We start from the raw sequence: 18,207 nt of genomic DNA on the forward strand, positions 1-18,207 counted from the left end.
GGGAGGCACACCTTTGTTGGATTCCTACTGTGGAGACAACAATAGGTAGCTCTAGTCGTCAAGATGGTTTGGGGGCTGAAGTAGACGAATAAGAGAGACATGGCAAGAGTCAAGAGAGAATATGAAGAAGACGACATATGCTATTCCAAGGAAGACGAAAGAGTTGAGCTGCACAATACAGATTAAACATTATTACCATTAAAAAATATATAGAAAATATGGATGAAAACGTGATCGAAAATCTCGTTTACCAGGGCACGTTTCCATATAAATGATATCATTTCTGACAATTACCGTATTTAAATTTGGATTTTTTAATTTCTTTTATTGTTGTCACCACTGAGTAGTTAAATAGTGAAATAAGCAAAAATTCGAATCGACCGGCGATCGTTTTCCGGATAGATGATATCATTATCTATTGTTTCAATTATTTTCATCCCTAGTAGAAAACATGCACATGTACTCTAACATATCTTTAGTTTTATGGTTTCTGATATATATCCTCCTGTTTTCACTTTTCAAATCTCGGTCATGTTTAGTTCACTCCAAAATTCCAACTTTAGCACTATGCAAAAAGAAGATTCCCCATCACATCAAACTTATGGTACATGCATGGAGTACTGAATGCAGACGAAATCAAAAACTAATTGCACAGTTTTGTTGTACTTTGCGAGACGAATCTTTTGAGCCTATTTAGTCAATATTTGGACAATAATTTATAAATACAAACAAAACGCTACAGTGTTGCTACAATATTTTTGGCACTCCCAAAATTAAGCAACTAAACAAGACTCTCTTCGAGTACTTATGACAGACGGGTTCATGTCGGGCATTCAAAGGACGCGTTCGGACCTCGTCTGAAACGCTACAATCCACCGGCGGTCCGGCATCATCAGTACGAGTCGCAGCAGTTCAACGGTTCTACCATCCGTCCTCGACTCGAGTAGCCTGAGCCTGACCCAGGTAACCCCACTACTAGATGGGCCCTGAGGTTAACAAAACCGTCTGATACACGCCAAGCTGCCAAAAGCCCACGGGCGAGACAGGCCCCCGGCACTATCTATCCACGTGCCCGTCCTCCCCCCGCTTGCTCGAACAGTAGGACACCCCAAAGTTCACGGCGCAGAGGATCCGGCCAAGTTCTAGCTCCCCTTGCGCGCTTCGTCCAATGAACCCTCCCATCGTACAGGAGGAACAATCCTATGAACACCCACCCAGGCAGCAGCATCCCCAGCCAGAACGTCCAAATCCATCTCCTCCTCACACGCGCGCACCAGGCACCAAATCCAGGCGCAAATTTCCTTCCCACCGGAACCCACAGCTAGTCAAAAGCACAAAGCCCACCACCACCACCCCCGCAAAGATCAAACCCCAAGAAATCCAAGCACCCGCTACGCTAATTATTCCATCCCATCCATCCCTCTCCATCGATCCAAATATTCCTTTTAATCTCCCTTTTTTTCCCCAATCTCGCAGGCCGCAGCAGCTGCTGCACAGCCACAACTACGAGCGACTCGCGCAACACAAACACCAAACAACTCTCCACTCCCACGAAGAAAAACAAAACAAAACAAAAGAAATACAAAGCCTGAGCCCCCAAGCGAAAAGGGGAAGAGGAAAAAAGGGTTTGGTTTTTATTAGCTGCACAGAATGGCAGCAGCAGCAGCGATCCAAACCCAATCCCCAGCGCCGCAGCGCGTGGGTAATAATCTCCCAGTTCGAGAGCAGTCGCCCCAGCGCCCGTTGCTGTTCCTGGCTCGCGGCTTCCCCAAATCTCCTCCGCCACATCCCTATCCTCCTCCCCCTCCGTTCGTCGCCTCACCCACCCATCCATCCGCGCCCGCGGCGGTGTTCGTGGTGTTCAAGTTATTGCTGGTGCCATTATTCCTTTCCTCCTCCCCCCGTTCGGCCGTCGGTGTTGATATTCCTTCGCCGCGGAGATCCGGCCGCACATCGATTCGCCTTTTTTGTTTCCACCCCGCGCGGCGACGCGGGGGGTATATAGCGACTGTGAGGCATTTGGTGCGGGCAGACGCTACGAGGTGGGCTGAGAAAAGTTGGAAGTTTCTGCGCGTTGCTTTGGAGGTCGCGGAAGGTGCTCGGATCTAGGTTTCCGGGCCCCGGATCGCTGCCATGGACGCCACCGGCGCCGGCGGGGACGGGGACGGCGCCGGGAAGGCGGCGCCGGAGGCTCCCGCCGAGGCGATGACCCCGCCTCCGGCGCCCGCGGCGCCGGCCCCGGCCCCGGCGTCTGCGTCTGGGGCGGGCGTGGAGACCTCCGGGTCGGCGGAGAAGCCGGTGAAGCGGATGATGAAGACCCCCTATCAGCTCGAGGTCCTGGAGAAGACCTATGCGGGTTCGTGTATTTTGATGGATATATTTGGGTGTGTGTTTGTTCTTCGGGTTTTAGTGTTTTCCCGATTGAGCATTTTCGTGGGGTTTTGGTTTGGTGCAGTGGAGCAGTACCCGTCCGAGGCTATGCGGTTGGAGCTGTCGGAGAAGATAGGGCTGTCGGACAGGCAGCTGCAAATGTGGTTCTGCCACCGCCGGCTCAAGGATCGCAAGCCACCATCGAAGCGGCAGCGGCGGGAGGAAGAGGCTGCACTAGCGCCAGTGATGCCTCCACTGCCAGTGTTACCAACACCGGCAATACCACTGGCAAGCAGTGACCTTATGGTGGGCACTCCTGGGATGTACAATGAACCATTGCACCCAGCTCACTCACGAAGGGGTGCCGGACGGTCCTCAGCAGTGCCCAGGATCTCCATGCCGGATATTGGGAGGAGGTATTATGAGCCGACACCAATTATGATGGCACAACCGGTGGTGCCATCGGTGCAGCTCACGCCATCTGAGCTCCATGTGATTCATTCTGTGGAGTCACAGCTTGGGGAACCACTGAGGGAGGATGGTCCCGTGCTTGGCACTGATTTTGATCCCGTTCCTCCTGGTGCCTTTGGTGCACCCATTGGTATGCATATTGAAATTTAAAGTCTTTGTCTTTGTGTTTTACACTGATGTTTAAGTCAATGAATGCTCAAGGTGGCCTGTTAGGGGAAATGTTCCAGCTTCTCTTATGCCCTGGCTGAATACTTGTTGATTTTGCAAACGCCTTTTTAAAAAGTATTCTTTTGTTGAACTCAATAATCTTCCGTGTTTCCTTTTTCTTATGATAAAATAGTTTAATAATTGATTATAGCCAGTCTTTTGATATTCCTGACTTCCTGCAAGTAGATGTATCCAGTATGGTTGGAGAGGTGAATTTATTTAATAATATATGGACATATGGTAGATAATACGGTGAAGGGTATGAATGACTGATCAGTGAAAAATTAAGATGAGAAGTAAGGTTGAAAACCCTGCAGGTCTATTATTTGTAAGAGACCATCGTTTGATTAAGAATGAAACTAGTATTCTTTCTAAAGATGAGGAGTTTGATATTATTTCTAAATGTGAGGGATCAAGTAAAAATCGCACATCGTATGGCCCTATTGAGGGAAACCAGTTTTTACTTCCTACTAATGAAACCAAGATCCATGCTCGCTACTAAATATGCAGGTGTTCCTTCCCTAGTAATACACACGACACATTCTAGCTCTTATTTACATGAGTTATCTTGAATTTTTATAGAATTGTTTCAATATTGTCAGTTCTTTCCGGGAATCATCTTTATTAATGCTCCACAGCTGAAGCGCCTCAAATTCTCAATTTCTACATTTCCTCTTGGGAAATGTTTCATATACGACCCATCTACCCCGTTACAATCAGGTGTTTTAAGCCCTTTTGTTTTCTGAGGTAACAACCACCCAAGTGAGTTGAACCCTTTTATCTTTTGTTTGAAAAGGAGCTGTATGAACAGGTTGTATGGATAGCAGTTGGTTTTTTTTGCTGTTCTAGTACACTTAGTGCTTAATCACGACTTTCCTTGTTTTCTGTGTTCAATTACTTGCTTTGTTTTATGCAGTGTGATGTGAATCTTCTGTATGATTTTCCTTAACAATACTTTGTTAGATGTGGCATAGATTGGAATTTAGTGCCTACTTGGGATAGCTTGTGCTCCGTTTCTCGCCAAATCTGGCGTTTGTAAGCTAAAATAAATTGGTTTAAGTCTCTCGTTTTAGTCTAAATAGGGGTGAAATGCCTTAACCAAACACCCTCAATCTCCAGCTCCAGAAATTCGTGGAATTCATGGAGCTAGGGATACCCAGCTTCACGAATTCTTCGAGATGGTGCTCTCCCAAAGGGCCCCTCAAATGCTGCTACTAACATCTACTGCAACCCATCAAGTGGCAGTGTCCGTGCTGACTTCCTATGGTTATGTCCAGTGGGTATATATGGGCCTATGGTGAGGCCCAATTTTGTTTTAGGGCAGCATGGAGCAGTGCTGCAGCCTCTCTAGACATGCACTCCTCTGTGTATTTCCATCGCAGAAGCGAGGAGTGATTAGATTGGGGACAGCAACGTGAGTGCCTCCCTAACTCCAAGAGGAAGAACCATGTCCCCAAATATCGTCTTGCACATCCAGTCGTGACATTGTAATCTGGTTGCGACAGTGGCTGCCACCAGAATCTACTGCAAACCATCAACTAAAGTGTGCTGATTGCTGGGCCATATGTCTAATTGGCAACCTGGGCTTTAGGTGAGGCCCATTTAATATTAGGGCTGGGGAGAGCACTGTAGCATCATATTAACGTCCCTTGAAGTGTTGCGTTGCGCCCCCGCCTGCCCTGTGTATTTTCATTGCACATCAAGAGAGGGAGTGATCTGAAGGGAGGCTGCAAGGGGAGGGCCACCCCAACTCCATGAGCAAGAGCTCTCTTCCTTAATTCTTCCCCCTCCATCTTCGCTCTTAATGAGATTGCGGAAGGATACTTACTGGGAGTTGAAAGAGACAGCATCATGGTGATGGTGGGGCCGTGCTAGGGTTTGGCTCAGGCCCTTGGTATTCCCTCCCCTTCTCGATTTGTGGTCTCTGGATCTGGTATAACTTCTTGTGCCCTAAGCTCTGGATCCCATTTCTTTTCACATATGTCCTGCCATCAGGCCTGGCAGCAAGCCACTGAATCAACCAGGGCTAGTCAACGACTACTTAGCAGGTCACCGAATTTGGCATGGAAGTCCAGTATATGGCATCAGTGTTCCGGCATCAGGTTACTGGGAGATTAGACACGGCCATATCTCTAAATCCAATAAACGAGATTTGAATCGATTATGTTTATGGGGACTTGATAACAGTGTGGATGAGCATTTTGTTGTTTGCGTCCAATTTCACATATCTCTAAATCCAATCCAGCCCTGGATCTCATTCTCATCTAATGCCCAAATTTTGATTAGGAGCACCTTGTGGTCTTGTTTGGTTAATTGATCCCAATGGAAATTGGAGGGGATTAAATCCCTTACCCATGGGGCATGGAATTAATCCTCCCCCCACCAATCCCCATGGGGAAAGGATTAACCAATCGAGCCTTGAGAAGGCTTTACTCTGGAATACACCCTATAGCATTGTACAAACAAAAGATTAGATGAGCATTTGCTAAATGGCATGTGTCTATGGCTTCTATAAGTTTCTGTATTTGGTGAATAGTCGAATAGAAGTTCTTATGTGGATTCTATTAATTGCATTTGTGCACTTACCAATATAAGTTATAATTATTGACACTCCTTTTGTCTTGTGTATTTTGGGCAGTTCCGGAGCAACAAAAGCAGCCTGTGCGATCTTATGATACAAAGATATTTTCTAGGCATGATCCGAAGCTCTTAAAGGTATATATGTAGGGAACTTTTAAATGTAAGTTTGTATCTCTTATTGTGGTGGATTTGTGCCATTGCATAAACTGGGTTTCTGATCGTGCATGTGCATAATTTTTGGAGTGACATTGCATCAGTGCTAAAATTGATGGTAGTGTGGGGTTTATTTACATTACTCTCATATTGATGTGCGATTATGAGTGTTGCGGTTGTTGCGCTGATTTGTTAGCCCAAACTTCGACGTGGTGTGCCCTACTCAAATGAGTGCATGTGCATCATACCTCATGTGGTGATTGCCAATTCAGTTTGGAATAGGGCATAGCTTTCAGTCTTTTAAATGATAATAATGCCTTGAAGATTCAAAGTCATAAATCATTTTGTGCCAGTTTTATGAACACCCCCTTCACCACAATTCCCCAAAGTGGTCAAGACTTTACCATTAAGTAGTATACGCTGCAGATGTGTTGTAACTGATGTGGTGATGTTATTCAGAATTGGGTGAGTTGGGTGTAAGCAATATTGGCATGGCACAATTATCGTGTAGTATTTGGTGGCACCTTTTTTTTTCTTCTTTTTTCATTAGTTCTCCACACCAAGCTATACATGGGTGGTTTATGTTTCCTATGGTCAATTGGTCATACTAGTAGAAGAGCTACTGTATCTTTACAAGTGTTATCCCATGAGCATATATTCTTTTCTTGGTGAGTTTTCATGCTGCAATCTTTGTTCCCCTTATTATCTTTGCTTCATATGTATTCTCAGAATTCAGGGTGAGGCTACTCTATGTGCATAGTATTATTACCACCTCTAATCTTCCATTCTTCCTTTTTCCCCCCCTTAGGCTTCAGCATTTTTACCTACCATGGAAACCCCCTTTGTTCCGAATTCATTTACGGGGAAGAGAAAATCAACAGTTGGTAATCCACCCATAGTCCAACCTCATGTTGGATCACGTGCGGTCCATGAGTATCAATTTCTTCCTGAGCAACCAAGTGATACATATGAGAGGGCAAGCCGATCTCACTACTATGACACTCCAGTGGAAATTTCAAATTCTAGGATATCTTCTCTCACCTCAGGGTCACAACTTCTCCATGGATCTGAGGAGGCCGCACCTAGTTATGCTTTTCAAGGTCACACATCTGGTTCTGGCCTGTTGCCTCAACCCAGCAGGTCTCAGGCGTTTCCAGCAGTACCAGCAGATCATGAGATGGCTCAGTCTAATAGCAACCTTAATTCTGTTCCTGTTGAAGGCCAGTTTGATATTTCTCAGGTTGCCGCATTTGAAAACCCACTTGTATCATCTGAAAGAAGGGTTTATCATGATGAAGATGCTTCTCGAGTGGAAAGAAAACGAAAAGTATGATTTCCTTTTGAGTTCATATATGCGTCTTGCTCTTCAGCGCTATATTCATATGCATATTAACTTGTCTGGGATTTGCTTCAGCATAATGAAGAAGCAAAAATTGCAAAGGAAGTTGAAGCTCATGAAAGACGAATTAGGAAGGAGCTTGAGAAACAGGAGATGTTAAATAGAAAGGTATTGCTGGTTTCCGTTACTGTTGGTCAGTAGATCTATGTCTTTCACTATAAATTTTGTTTACAATGTGACGTCTGCAGAGAGAGGAGCAAAGGCGCAAGGAAATGGAGAGACTTGATCGCGAGAGAAGAAAAGAAGAGGAGAGATTACTGCGTGAGAGGCAGAGAGAAGAAGAGAGGTTCCAAAGAGAGCAAAGGCGTGAACATGAGCGTATGGAGAAGTTTTTGCAGAAGCAATCTAGACGAGTTAGTTTTCTGGTTCCTGTAATGTTAACCATAATGGAGTCTACTAAATAGCTAATGCCTACTGCCTAAACACGTGCAGGCAGAGAAACAAAGGCAAAAGGAGGAAATGCGAAAAGAAAAAGAGGCGGCAAGGCAAAAGGCTGCCAGTGAAAGGGCTACGGCACGCAGAATTGCAAGGGAGTATATGGAATTGATGGAAGATGAGCGCTTGGAACTAATGGAATTAGCTGCACAAAGCAAAGGGTTGCCCTCAACGCATCTTGACAGCGACACATTGCAGCAGCTTGATTCCTTTCGAGGTACATTAGTCTAGTTAGTTCCAAACTCCTTAATGATACTCTTCCACAAGTAACAATTCACTTCAAATGACTTTCTTGGGCAAAGGTCCAATTTACTATCCATCATTAATAGAGTATAACTAGAGGCATAGACTACACATTTATCTGTACTTGTCGTCTTTTATATGTTACAAACCTATAAAACTTCTAGGTAAGAACCTGAGCATTGGAGAATGCTTTATATTTACTGCTTTAGGGTCACTGCGTGTACATTATAGAGCAGTTTCTGACAGGAAGATTTTTAGGGTTTGTTTGGATCTCAAGTTATGCCTAATTGTGAAACAGCTTGGTTGGTTAGTTGCAAAATAATGATGACAACTTGACAAGTCTAGTTTTACTGCAAAGTAAAAAAAAGCAGGATTTTGGAGTTTTAGAAAAGTCACTCTAATCTTTTTTAATTCCTCTGAATTCAAAGTATAATACAAAAAAAATTCACTTTCAATACGAGGCCTACCCCATTTCCATTCAACAAACGGAAATACCGGAAGTTTCTTACACAGAGTTACACAGAGGGCTTAGAACCAAAGCGCTAGACTATCTAACCTGATTCAGATCTAGATAGACTATGGTAACCACCCCGGGGTTCCCAGGGGAAGGACATACCTACATAGGTACACACATCAGTTTATAACGAAGATTACATCTTTTTGGTAGTTCAAATTTTTTTTCCACTTTTCACCAACTATTTATTTGCTTCACACTATTCTAACTGTTAACAAATTTAATTACCCTTTCCCATAACTCACACAGAACTTTCTTTTTGGTAAAATCCCTCTAAAGTTTTTCACCACATAGTTGTTTATTTTAGCAATTGAAAAATGGACTCACTCATTTGACATGTACTGATATTAAGGCATTATCAAAGCAATATATATGTGACGTTATAATAGCTTATTTTTGTTGTGCGCTCTATTTCTGACTTTGGAAGCCTAACTGCATAATTCAATTTACATGGTTTGATTTTTTTTTTTAATTCTCCTTTCCAGGCATGTTAAGTCAATTTCCTCCTCAAACGGTGAGACTGAAGGTGCCATTTTCTATAAAGCCTTGGATTGGATCCGAGGATAATGTTGGAAAGCTTTTGATGGTAATGCTGCCTTTCTTACTCTTTTCTTTTAATGATTGTGATATTTCTTAAGATATGTTCAGATCCTAAACCTATCTTGGTTAGTATTATTAGCAAAATATCCAAAGGTAACCCCAATTCATAAATGGCCACATTACATTCATTTGGCATAGCAGTTCCTAAGAAACACTAAATCACAACTATTTCATTTCATTGAGATGTTCTGCTCTTGTTTGTTTATCTTCTCTTATGCTGCTGTCTAGTACATATGTACTCGCTCCGTCTATAAATATGACATTTAGGACAAGTTAATTAGTTCAAAAATGAACTAATTAGCTTATCCTAATCATCATATATTTGAAAAGGGCATACATGTTTAAACACACGGTCATCAATTCTATGATGGTCTATGTACTATAGCATTTATGACGTTCATATAACCTTTTACGTATACTATATTCATTTTCTCAAGAGATATAATAATAGTAGCACTGGACATTTTTGTGTTGTTTGGCAGTACATTTGTTTTTTTATTTTAACTTATTGTGTTGTATTGCAAATGGATAAATTAATTAAGGCAGCTCATTTGCATTTAGTAGATTTGGAATCAGGTTTTATGTTTATCTCTTGCATGTAATATGTTATCTTGTGACGCATTTGTCAGATATACATTCCAGCTGACTAAATTGCTAGTGCTTATTTAAGACATCATTAATTTTTAAATTTGTTCATGCTACTTAAAAATTTTGAACTGCAAATTCCTGTCTAATGTGAATTTGTTAACTGATTTGCAGGTGTGGAGATTCTTGATTACTTTCACTGATGTTCTAGGTCTTTCTCCAGTTACACTTGATGAGTTTGTTCAGTCTCTTCATGATTATGTAAGTTCTTTGTTCCTCTGTACTTCTGTATGCTTTTTTGGTGGTAGAGTTTTGGCAAAGTGGAGGATAATTGAATAATGAGATTTGTATGGTTACGTGATTCACGCTTCGTGACATTGGTAAGTTCTAGGCACAAATTAATACAAGCAGATGATTGATCAAATGTTACCTCTGGCATGGGGCAATGAATGTATAAGTATTAAATTAAACAGGAGTTACCACAAGCCTTATGTTTGTCTGATTTAGTTTCTGCTAGTGGTTCTATAACATTTCTTATGTCAGATTAGATATTGCTCAGTGGATTGATTTCTATGTTGTCTATACTGGCATTAAAGTTTTAATACATTGTTCAGTCATAACATATCAATTTCTACAAAATTTTAATTTTGTATATATTATTGAATAGTAATTATCAAATTCGGATCTCTGTGGTCATATGCAAAGCTGAAACAATTCCAAGTTCCTTTTTGTTCCAAATGGATAGTTGTCATGAGTTTGGTTTGCATTTGACTCAATATGCAAGGAGAAGCTTTTTCTTAGTATTTATTTATTTGATCTTGTTAGAGTTATTTGTGTTCCATTTTGACTCATAGGCGTTACATGACTGAAATCCGTAGTATGGTGTATGTATTCGTGCCAGAGTGTTTATTATATTATCGACAACCGTTTTGACACTGGGAATTAGCTGTCAGGAGATTTGGGCATTAGCGGGTGTCTATGCCAGTTATTTATTATGTTCACAACTTTCACATATCCATGTGATTCTGGGAGTTATCTTACTGGAGTTTGTTGTAGGATTATGTATTGCTTTTATAAGAATTTTGTAGCCTTGGACAAATTAGCCACTAGGCTTGGAAGCTAGTATATTCTGAATTGATATACTAATAATTTACATTTTTTTCTGCACCTGTCTTATCCTAAGTTGTTATACTATTTCTTTTGATAGGATTCAAGGCTGTTGGGGGAGCTACATATTGCTCTGCTGAAATCCATCATAAAGGATATTGAAGATGTTGCTAGGACTCCATCAATTGCACTGGGGGTGAATCCGGGAGGTGGCCATCCACAAATTGTAGAAGGGGTGAGCATCTATGTGCTGCAGATTTAATGTTTTTCTTAAATATTCTATTCTTCTTGTAATCATGTCTGCTTGATGTTTTTTATATATTCTTTGAACCTTCATGTTTCTTTCTGATAGGCATATGCCTGGGGATTTAATATACGTAGCTGGCAGCGCCATCTGAATCTTCTTACATGGCCTGAAATATTACGGCAGTTTGCTTTATCTGCTGGTTTTGGACCCCAATTAAAGAAAAGGAATGTCGATGATTCTTATTATCGTAATGATAATGAGGTATGTGCTCCTATATAATCCACCTGCCTCTAAGATTATTTCAGTTCAAAGTCATTCATAATATTATGTAACATAAATCACCAAGACATTTGTGTTTTGTTATAATTTTCTCCTTAACTAATACATTGCTTTGTAACCTAATGGTCAACTGATTCCTGTTGGATGATGCCAGCAACTTACTAACAAACTCACACTGTCTTGTTTTGTGCTGTGGTCTATTCTAATTTGCATCTGCTGCATCAATTTATGACACTGAGCACTTATGAATCTGGCACCTTTCTGTGAAGAAATGGCAAGTATTATTTACAAATATGAATTGATTTTAAAGATAACCAGTTTACCTGTTTCCAATATTGGCTGCAAAAGGCTGGAATTTTGTGTGATCTGTCAAGTCTAATTTGCACTGTATTCGGGACCTTGGTTCCTGTGATTAGGATGAAGGCCAAAACTGAAAGAGTATAGTTGGATATACTGGAAATCGGACATTTCTGATGAAAAATTAACATACATGCTGAGTCATGTGGATATAAAATTAGTTCTCTAAAGCTTATCCCTGTAGTACATGATTCACACCACTATCTAAGTTTTCTGCATGGCAAGAAAAACATCTAAAAGAGTTCTCACAAGGTCTTGCAAAATTTGGTGCAGGGTCATGATGGTGAGAATGTTATATCAACACTCCGAAATGGTTCAGCAGCAGTGAATGCTGCCGCTTTGATGAAAGAAAGAGGTTACACCCATCGCCGTAGATCCCGGCACCGTCTCACTCCTGGAACTGTAAAATTTGCAGCTTTCCATGTGCTATCTCTTGAAGGAAGCAAAGGTCTCACAATATTGGAAGTAGCAGAAAAAATTCAGGTGCATACATATATGTATTGTTAATTTCTTCGTTTGCCTTCTGTGGCTGTCTCTAATTTTCTAAGCTGCTATTTCATGTTCAGAAATCTGGATTGAGAGACCTAACAACAAGCAAGACACCTGAGGCATCCATAGCTGCTGCCTTATCTAGGGATACAAAACTTTTTGAGAGAACTGCTCCTTCAACATACTGTGTGAAATCACCTTATAGAAAAGATCCAGCTGATTCTGAGGCTGTGTTGTCAGCAGCACGTGAAAAAATTAGGGCTTTTCAAAATGTCCTTTCTGACTCTGAAGCTGAAAAGGAGGCAGATGAGGCTGAGAGGGATGATGACTCTGAATGTGATGACAATGATGATGACCCTGATGGTGATGATGTGAATACTGAAGTGGAAGATGACAAGGATCCTCTTCCTGCTGTCAAGGCACAAGATGAAGTACCAATTACAACTGAAGTTGGTGACATAAAGACCGAGGCAGATAGTGTGGGTAATGCATTGAACTCATCAAGTAGTTTTACTAAATCTGCAAAAGGTGTTCCCCTCCCTTCTTTAGGGAAGTCCATTGCAGCAGATACTGGTAATGAATCACCTCTTGGAGCCTCATCAGCTAATCATGAAGTAACCCCTGACAATTCTGAAAATACACAAATTGATGAAAGCAATCAAGTGGAGCCTTGGGTACGTGCACTAGCAGAAGGTGACTATTGCGATCTTAGTGTCGAAGAACGCCTTAATGCACTGGTTGCCCTTGTTGGTGTTGCCACTGAAGGGAACTCCATTCGTGGTGTTCTTGAGGTATATCCAATGACCCTGCTTAAACTACTCTTTTATCTTGTTATTTCTCATTGGGAAACACCTGATCCAGAATCTTGCAGGAACGCTTGGAGTTAGCAAATGCCTTAAAGAAGCAAATGTGGGCAGAGGTGCAACTTGACAAGAGGCGTTCCAAGGAAGAATTTGCTAGCAGAATGCAATATAATTCTTACATGGGTTTGAAGGCTGATATGTATCAAGAAAACAATGCTACAGAGAGCACTTCAACTCCAGCCTGTAATGCTTATAAAGAGAATGATGGACATATGGGAACCATCAACAATTGTGAAATACTTGATCAGCATAGTCAAGGTAATGCTGGTAGTATATCTTATGAGAGAAATGGTGTAGGCCAGGAAATGATGGCAACCCCAGATGCTTCGTCTGTTCAGCAGTATGCTTATGCTGATAAAACACGGTCTCAGTTGAAATTGTACATTGGTCACCGGGCAGAACAGCTCTATGTTTACAGATCTCTGCCCCTAGGTCACGATCGGAGGGGAAACAGGTATTGGCAGTTTACAACTTCAGCATCGCCAAATGATCCTGGCTCAGGAAGAATCTTTTTTGAGTCCAAAGATGGATATTGGAGAGTTATTGACTCAGAGGAGGTAATTTTTTGTTTATACCTATTAGATTCTACTTGATTACTTTTACTATGGGACATAGCTTATGCTCTAAGAAACTCATGATCAGATGCTAAATCATGCTATTTTCTGGATAATATTTTCATTAACATCACCTGTGAAGATCTATCATCTAAGTGATGTTTGGTTCTGGAATTGCCAGTACATGTATGATTCTGCCAAATTACTGCTGGATTGCTTGGCCAATGTATGACTGGCAAATGGTGGTAAACATCTTGAAAGTTCCTTGCTTCGCAGTAAAAAAAAAAATTGGGAATATTACCATTGGAGTTGCTGGGGTGTTATGCCTTTTAGCTGGGCACTTTCTGAGTTCTTTTTTTCTCAATATTTTTCTGGACCTTGCTGGTCCAAGCCTCTTCTTTTTTGGTTCTGTGTTGTGTTTTTGTTGCTTTCTCCCTATGCGGGTATGGTGGTGTGGTGTGTGTTTGTGGTGTTTTTTGTATATTGTGAGATCAATCCTTTTATTCCTTCTTAATATAATGGCATGCAGTCCTGTGTCAGCTCAAGAAAAATATTTTTCTAAAAACAAATATCTTGGATATTGGCTTTTTTGTTTTGTTTCAGTCGAACATGTTTGAAGTTATATTTGAATTAATTTTAACTGTTCTAGATAAAGGTTGGGATCCAGACATTTACTGCCTGTCAGCATTGTCCATGCCCACTCTCTTGTTCCAAATCCCTGACATGTGGTCACTGCTGGTCATTGAGGGTCCCCATTTATACCTGGATTTGTAGTAACACCAAGTTTTGGTGACTCTGCATGCTGTTAATGTTGTTTCAGAAGAATCTGAAACAACAATGTTATTTGAAGAATCGGGAATATCCAGTGTTGAGAAATATTGCCTTATAGTAGTCCACCTGGGAAACAGCTGGTTAATTTTCAGTTACCTTAACAGGGGGTTCCAAGATCTGTCTGGCATCAGTGAAATAAAACTTCAGAATGCATATATTCTGTATCTACTTATTGAAATATACATCTAACTCTTCATACGCAGTTATTAACATTTCAGTGTCTAAGATGCACATTGCTATCAGCATTATTGTCATCTTTCGCCAGCTAAGGCTTGCTCCTCATGTTGCATGAGAGCCACACTGCTAAGCAGATATTGTCTAATGCAAGCTTAATAAATAGAAACCTGCTCGATTTTAATTTCAATGTTCATGACATTACTAGCTGGATTCTAAAAAAGCATTATGTATAAACCACCTCTCTAATTTTTGGACATTTTATCTAATGAAAATGCAGGCCTTTGATTCTCTAGTGGCTGCCCTCGATACACGTGGCAGCCGGGAGGCACAGCTTCATTCAATGTTGCAAATGATTGAGCCAACCTTTAAGGAAGCCATTAAGAGGAGAGGTGCAAGTATAGAACTATCTACAGGAAGGTATCCAAAGAACGGGGCTACTGACATGATAAGGGCAAATTGTCATAGTGGAAGCTCAAACAGTACTCCTTTTAGTGTTGACAGTGCCACAGAATATTCTGATTCTTTTAAAGTTGAACTTGGACGTAATGATTTTGAGAAGACAGCTATCTCAAGAAGGGCAGATGCATTTTTGAAATGGATGTGGAGGGAATGCTACAATCAGGAATTGACATGTGCCATGAAGTATGGCGTGAAAAGATGTTCTGAGTTGCTGCATTCATGTAATTTCTGCTATCAGATCTACTTAGCGGAAGAAAGGCACTGTTCTTCCTGCCATAAGACCTTCAAATCCATTTACAATTTTTCTGAGCATACAACACAATGTGAAGAGAAGCAGAGAACTGACCCTAACTGGAAGATGCAAATTGTGGATTATTCTGTTCCAATAGGAATGATATTGCTCAAGCTGCAGTTAGCTTCGATTGAGGTCAAATCACATGTTTTGTTGGTTCCTGCTCAGTTCTTGTTTTTTCTTTTTATCCAATTGAGCTACCTAAGCAACTTATTAGTTCTTTTGTTTTACAGGCATCGGTACCATCAGAAGCACTTCAACCATTTTGGACGGATGTGTATCGGAAATCTTGGAGTGTGAAGCTATACGCTACCAAATCTACTGCTGAAGTATTCCAGGTTTTGTATAATTTTACCCACAACTCTGGCCTCCCATCATTTCCTATTTTCTACTGAAACTCTAGTTACCTGCAGTCCTGAGCTCATGTTGTGCTTAGCAGATGTATATTACCTCAAGTTTTAATGGGTTTTCCAGCACTTTTTAGCTAGTCGCCAAGACCAGGTGCAGCCTTTGTTTCAAAAGGCAGTGCCTAGGCGCCAGGTAGAGCAACAGCACCTCGCCTAGCATCTAGGCGTTTTTTCATGGATCACGTAGGAGTTAGGACTTGTTCCAAAAAATAAAAAATGAGATTTAAGAGAATAAGAGATGGAGAAAGATGAATTATGGTCATGGAACTCATGGTTGCAAGATAATGCCAATCTTTATTCGATATACTGAGTCCATTCTATGTAACATGGTGTTACTCTAGCTTGCAAGAAGTACAGCCACCTAGTCTCACCTAGGCACTCGGCGGAGCTTGATTGTGCCTGCCTAGTGCCTGGTGCTTTTTGAAACATTGGATGCAGCACATGGTTGATGCCTTATTTGAAAACCGTATTAAGCAATTGTGGAGGTATAACTACCTTATTAAGCTGCTATGTGTTGATGAACGTTGGTAATTATTGTTGCTGAAATAACTTACCCGTTATCCTCTATCTGTTATTATTTGGAGGTGATTCTGAAAACTGGTCCTGATGAGGACTTGCCATGATCAAGAGCATGGTACCTTGAATAATGTGGGTTCACAAATTGTGCTCTGGTTTACTAGTACCAGCTTTGCATTCATAACTAAATTGAACTACCAAATTTGCGATGGTGCAACAGATAATACTAGCATAGCTAAAGAGCTGCAGTTCCCCTTTTATTTTAGGTATACCACTTTTGTGCGGTTGTCATTCTTCTCTGTAAAGATTTATGGAAACATGTGTGTTGATGGGTTGGTACTTGTTTCATATATCTGCTGTGATACATGACCTCTGAGACTGTCTTTTCCACTCCCTTGCAGCTCTTGACTGTTCTGGAAGGTGCAATAAGACGAGATCGCCTCTCTTCTGATTTTGAAACAACAAGTGAGTGTCTAAACTCACAGGATGTTGCACCCCAGAATCCTTTATTACCGGCCGGATCTGCTTCTGTCCTTCCATGGGTTCCTGACACTACCGCTGCTGTCATGGTCCGAATGTTAGACCTAGACTCAGCTGTTTCGTACACACAAAATCAAAAGATGGAGAGAGATGGTGGAGGTTTCATGGTAAGTTAAAATTCTGACAGTACCGTTTTTTCGTTGAAACTGAGGTTATTTTTCTTTTATTGGACTAATAATCACATGCATTGGATTTAGTTCATGTTTTGATCAGCTACCCCATCGCTATGCTATTGTACTTTTGAATTTTGAAATGCTGTCATGTCCTTGATCTTTGGACAAAGTTTCCATCTATATATGATGCTATCAATCATTTGCCTTACAGATTGTATAATTATGTTACTCCTTGCTGCAGAAATTTCCATCAAGGTATACAGTTGCTAAGAGCAAACAGGAAACAACTCCACTTGAACCACCAACTGGTTCAGATCTGTATGGTGGTGGAAGGTGGCTTCCTGGTAGCGGCCGTAGAGGTCGTGGACGCGGAAGTAGAGGAGGTAGCAGGGGAGGCAGAGGTCGAAGTCGAGGTGGAAGGGTCCCAAGAGGTGTTAGCAGCTCATCGAGGGTCGAATTTAAGGATGACGGTGTTGCTTCTGATAAAGCGCCAAGGAAGAACGCACGGCGAGGGCGGGCACGTGGTCGTGCTCGTGGACGAGGACGTCGAACTGTTAGGTCTCGGCAGCCATCTGAGGGCAGAGCCAGATCAATTCCAAAGGCAAATTTGTTAGGAAGCTTTAGCATGCTTAGCAGTTCAAAGCCTGCTACTGTTGAGGAGTCTCCACGAAGCTCTGGTGCAGATGAGTGGGGCTTGGAGGCCAGAATGCCGTACACTGAAGGTGATGAGAACAGTTCTGGATCTCAGTCAGAAGATAATGAGGAAAATGGCCAACCCATGGATGACGATTATGAAGAGCAAGTTCCAGATTACTCAATAGGCTATTCAAGTGGGTCCAGGCCCCATGGAATGATGTCCATGATGGACCCTGAATCTGACGAGGAGGATGAAGATGCTGAAGGTGATGAGAACGCGGAAGAAGATGATGCAGATCATGCAGTTGATGATGCTGACATTGAGATGGACGAGGATGATGAAATTGTTGATGATGGAGATGGAGGGGAAATGAATGTGGATGAGGATGAAGATGCTACCTCATATTCATCTGACTACAGCGAATAAGAATGGAGAAAGAAGGGGCCTATTCAAGTAATCTTCCCTCGACATCTAATTCAAGTAATCTTCGCTCGACTTCCCTTTGCGGGTGAAAAAAAGAAAATCTTAGATGCTTAAATTAAAAGGAATGTAGATGCTGAACTGAACTGATGTTCGATGGGTAGGGGATGTGCAGGACTGTTTTTTGTCACTGCAGGTTTTTATAGATTTTCAGGCGCAGCGTGGCTGCCTACTCGTTAGACGAGTGTTAGATTGTACCGAGCTAGTTATGTTGCCGGGGAATTCCCCCGAGCTGTACAATGTGCCTGAGGCGATATATTACCATGTAGCATTGGTTGCCATGCATGGACATGTGTCCAGCT

General features: G+C 41.7%; 1 protein-coding gene across 3 annotated transcripts; it reads left to right on the forward strand.

Annotated features, from left to right (window-relative positions):
* The first annotated feature begins 1,236 nt into the window (after positions 1-1,236).
* LOC117857199 (homeobox-DDT domain protein RLT2) lies at positions 1,237-18,190 on the forward strand. Of its 3 annotated transcripts, XM_034739717.2 has the most exons (18): positions 1,237-2,356; positions 2,456-2,971; positions 5,687-5,763; positions 6,590-7,108; positions 7,196-7,288; positions 7,369-7,533; positions 7,613-7,832; positions 8,858-8,958; positions 9,732-9,818; positions 10,765-10,899; positions 11,017-11,172; positions 11,821-12,030; positions 12,114-12,827; positions 12,908-13,456; positions 14,739-15,347; positions 15,446-15,550; positions 16,537-16,782; positions 17,030-18,190. In XM_034739717.2, the coding sequence occupies exons 1-18, from the start codon at positions 2,134-2,136 to the stop codon at positions 17,849-17,851; spliced, it is 5,547 nt and encodes a 1,848-aa protein (XP_034595608.1). In that variant the 5' UTR covers positions 1,237-2,133; the 3' UTR covers positions 17,852-18,190. The 3 variants fall into 3 exon arrangements, with proteins under 3 accessions (XP_034595608.1, XP_034595611.1, XP_034595612.1); XM_034739720.2 differs by lacking the exons at positions 1,237-2,356; positions 2,456-2,971 and adding an exon at positions 3,771-3,795; XM_034739721.2 differs by lacking the exons at positions 1,237-2,356; positions 2,456-2,971 and having other exon boundaries at positions 5,681-5,788.
* The last annotated feature ends 17 nt before the right edge of the window (positions 18,191-18,207 follow it).

Source organism: Setaria viridis, chromosome 5, assembly GCF_005286985.2.
Source record: "Setaria viridis chromosome 5, Setaria_viridis_v4.0, whole genome shotgun sequence".
Classification (NCBI taxonomy): Eukaryota; Viridiplantae; Streptophyta; class Magnoliopsida; order Poales; family Poaceae; genus Setaria; species Setaria viridis.

Excerpts from the sequence above, each read along its gene's own strand:
- LOC117857199 (XM_034739717.2), top strand. The coding sequence starts at position 2,134 with ATGGACGCCACCGGCGCCGGCGGGGACGGGGACGGCGCCGGGAAGGCG. Across the intron at positions 9,819-10,764 it reads TTCAGTCTCTTCATGATTAT|GATTCAAGGCTGTTGGGGGA; the intron begins GTAAGTTCTTTG and ends TTCTTTTGATAG. Across the intron at positions 10,900-11,016 it reads ATCCACAAATTGTAGAAGGG|GCATATGCCTGGGGATTTAA; the intron begins GTGAGCATCTAT and ends TCTTTCTGATAG.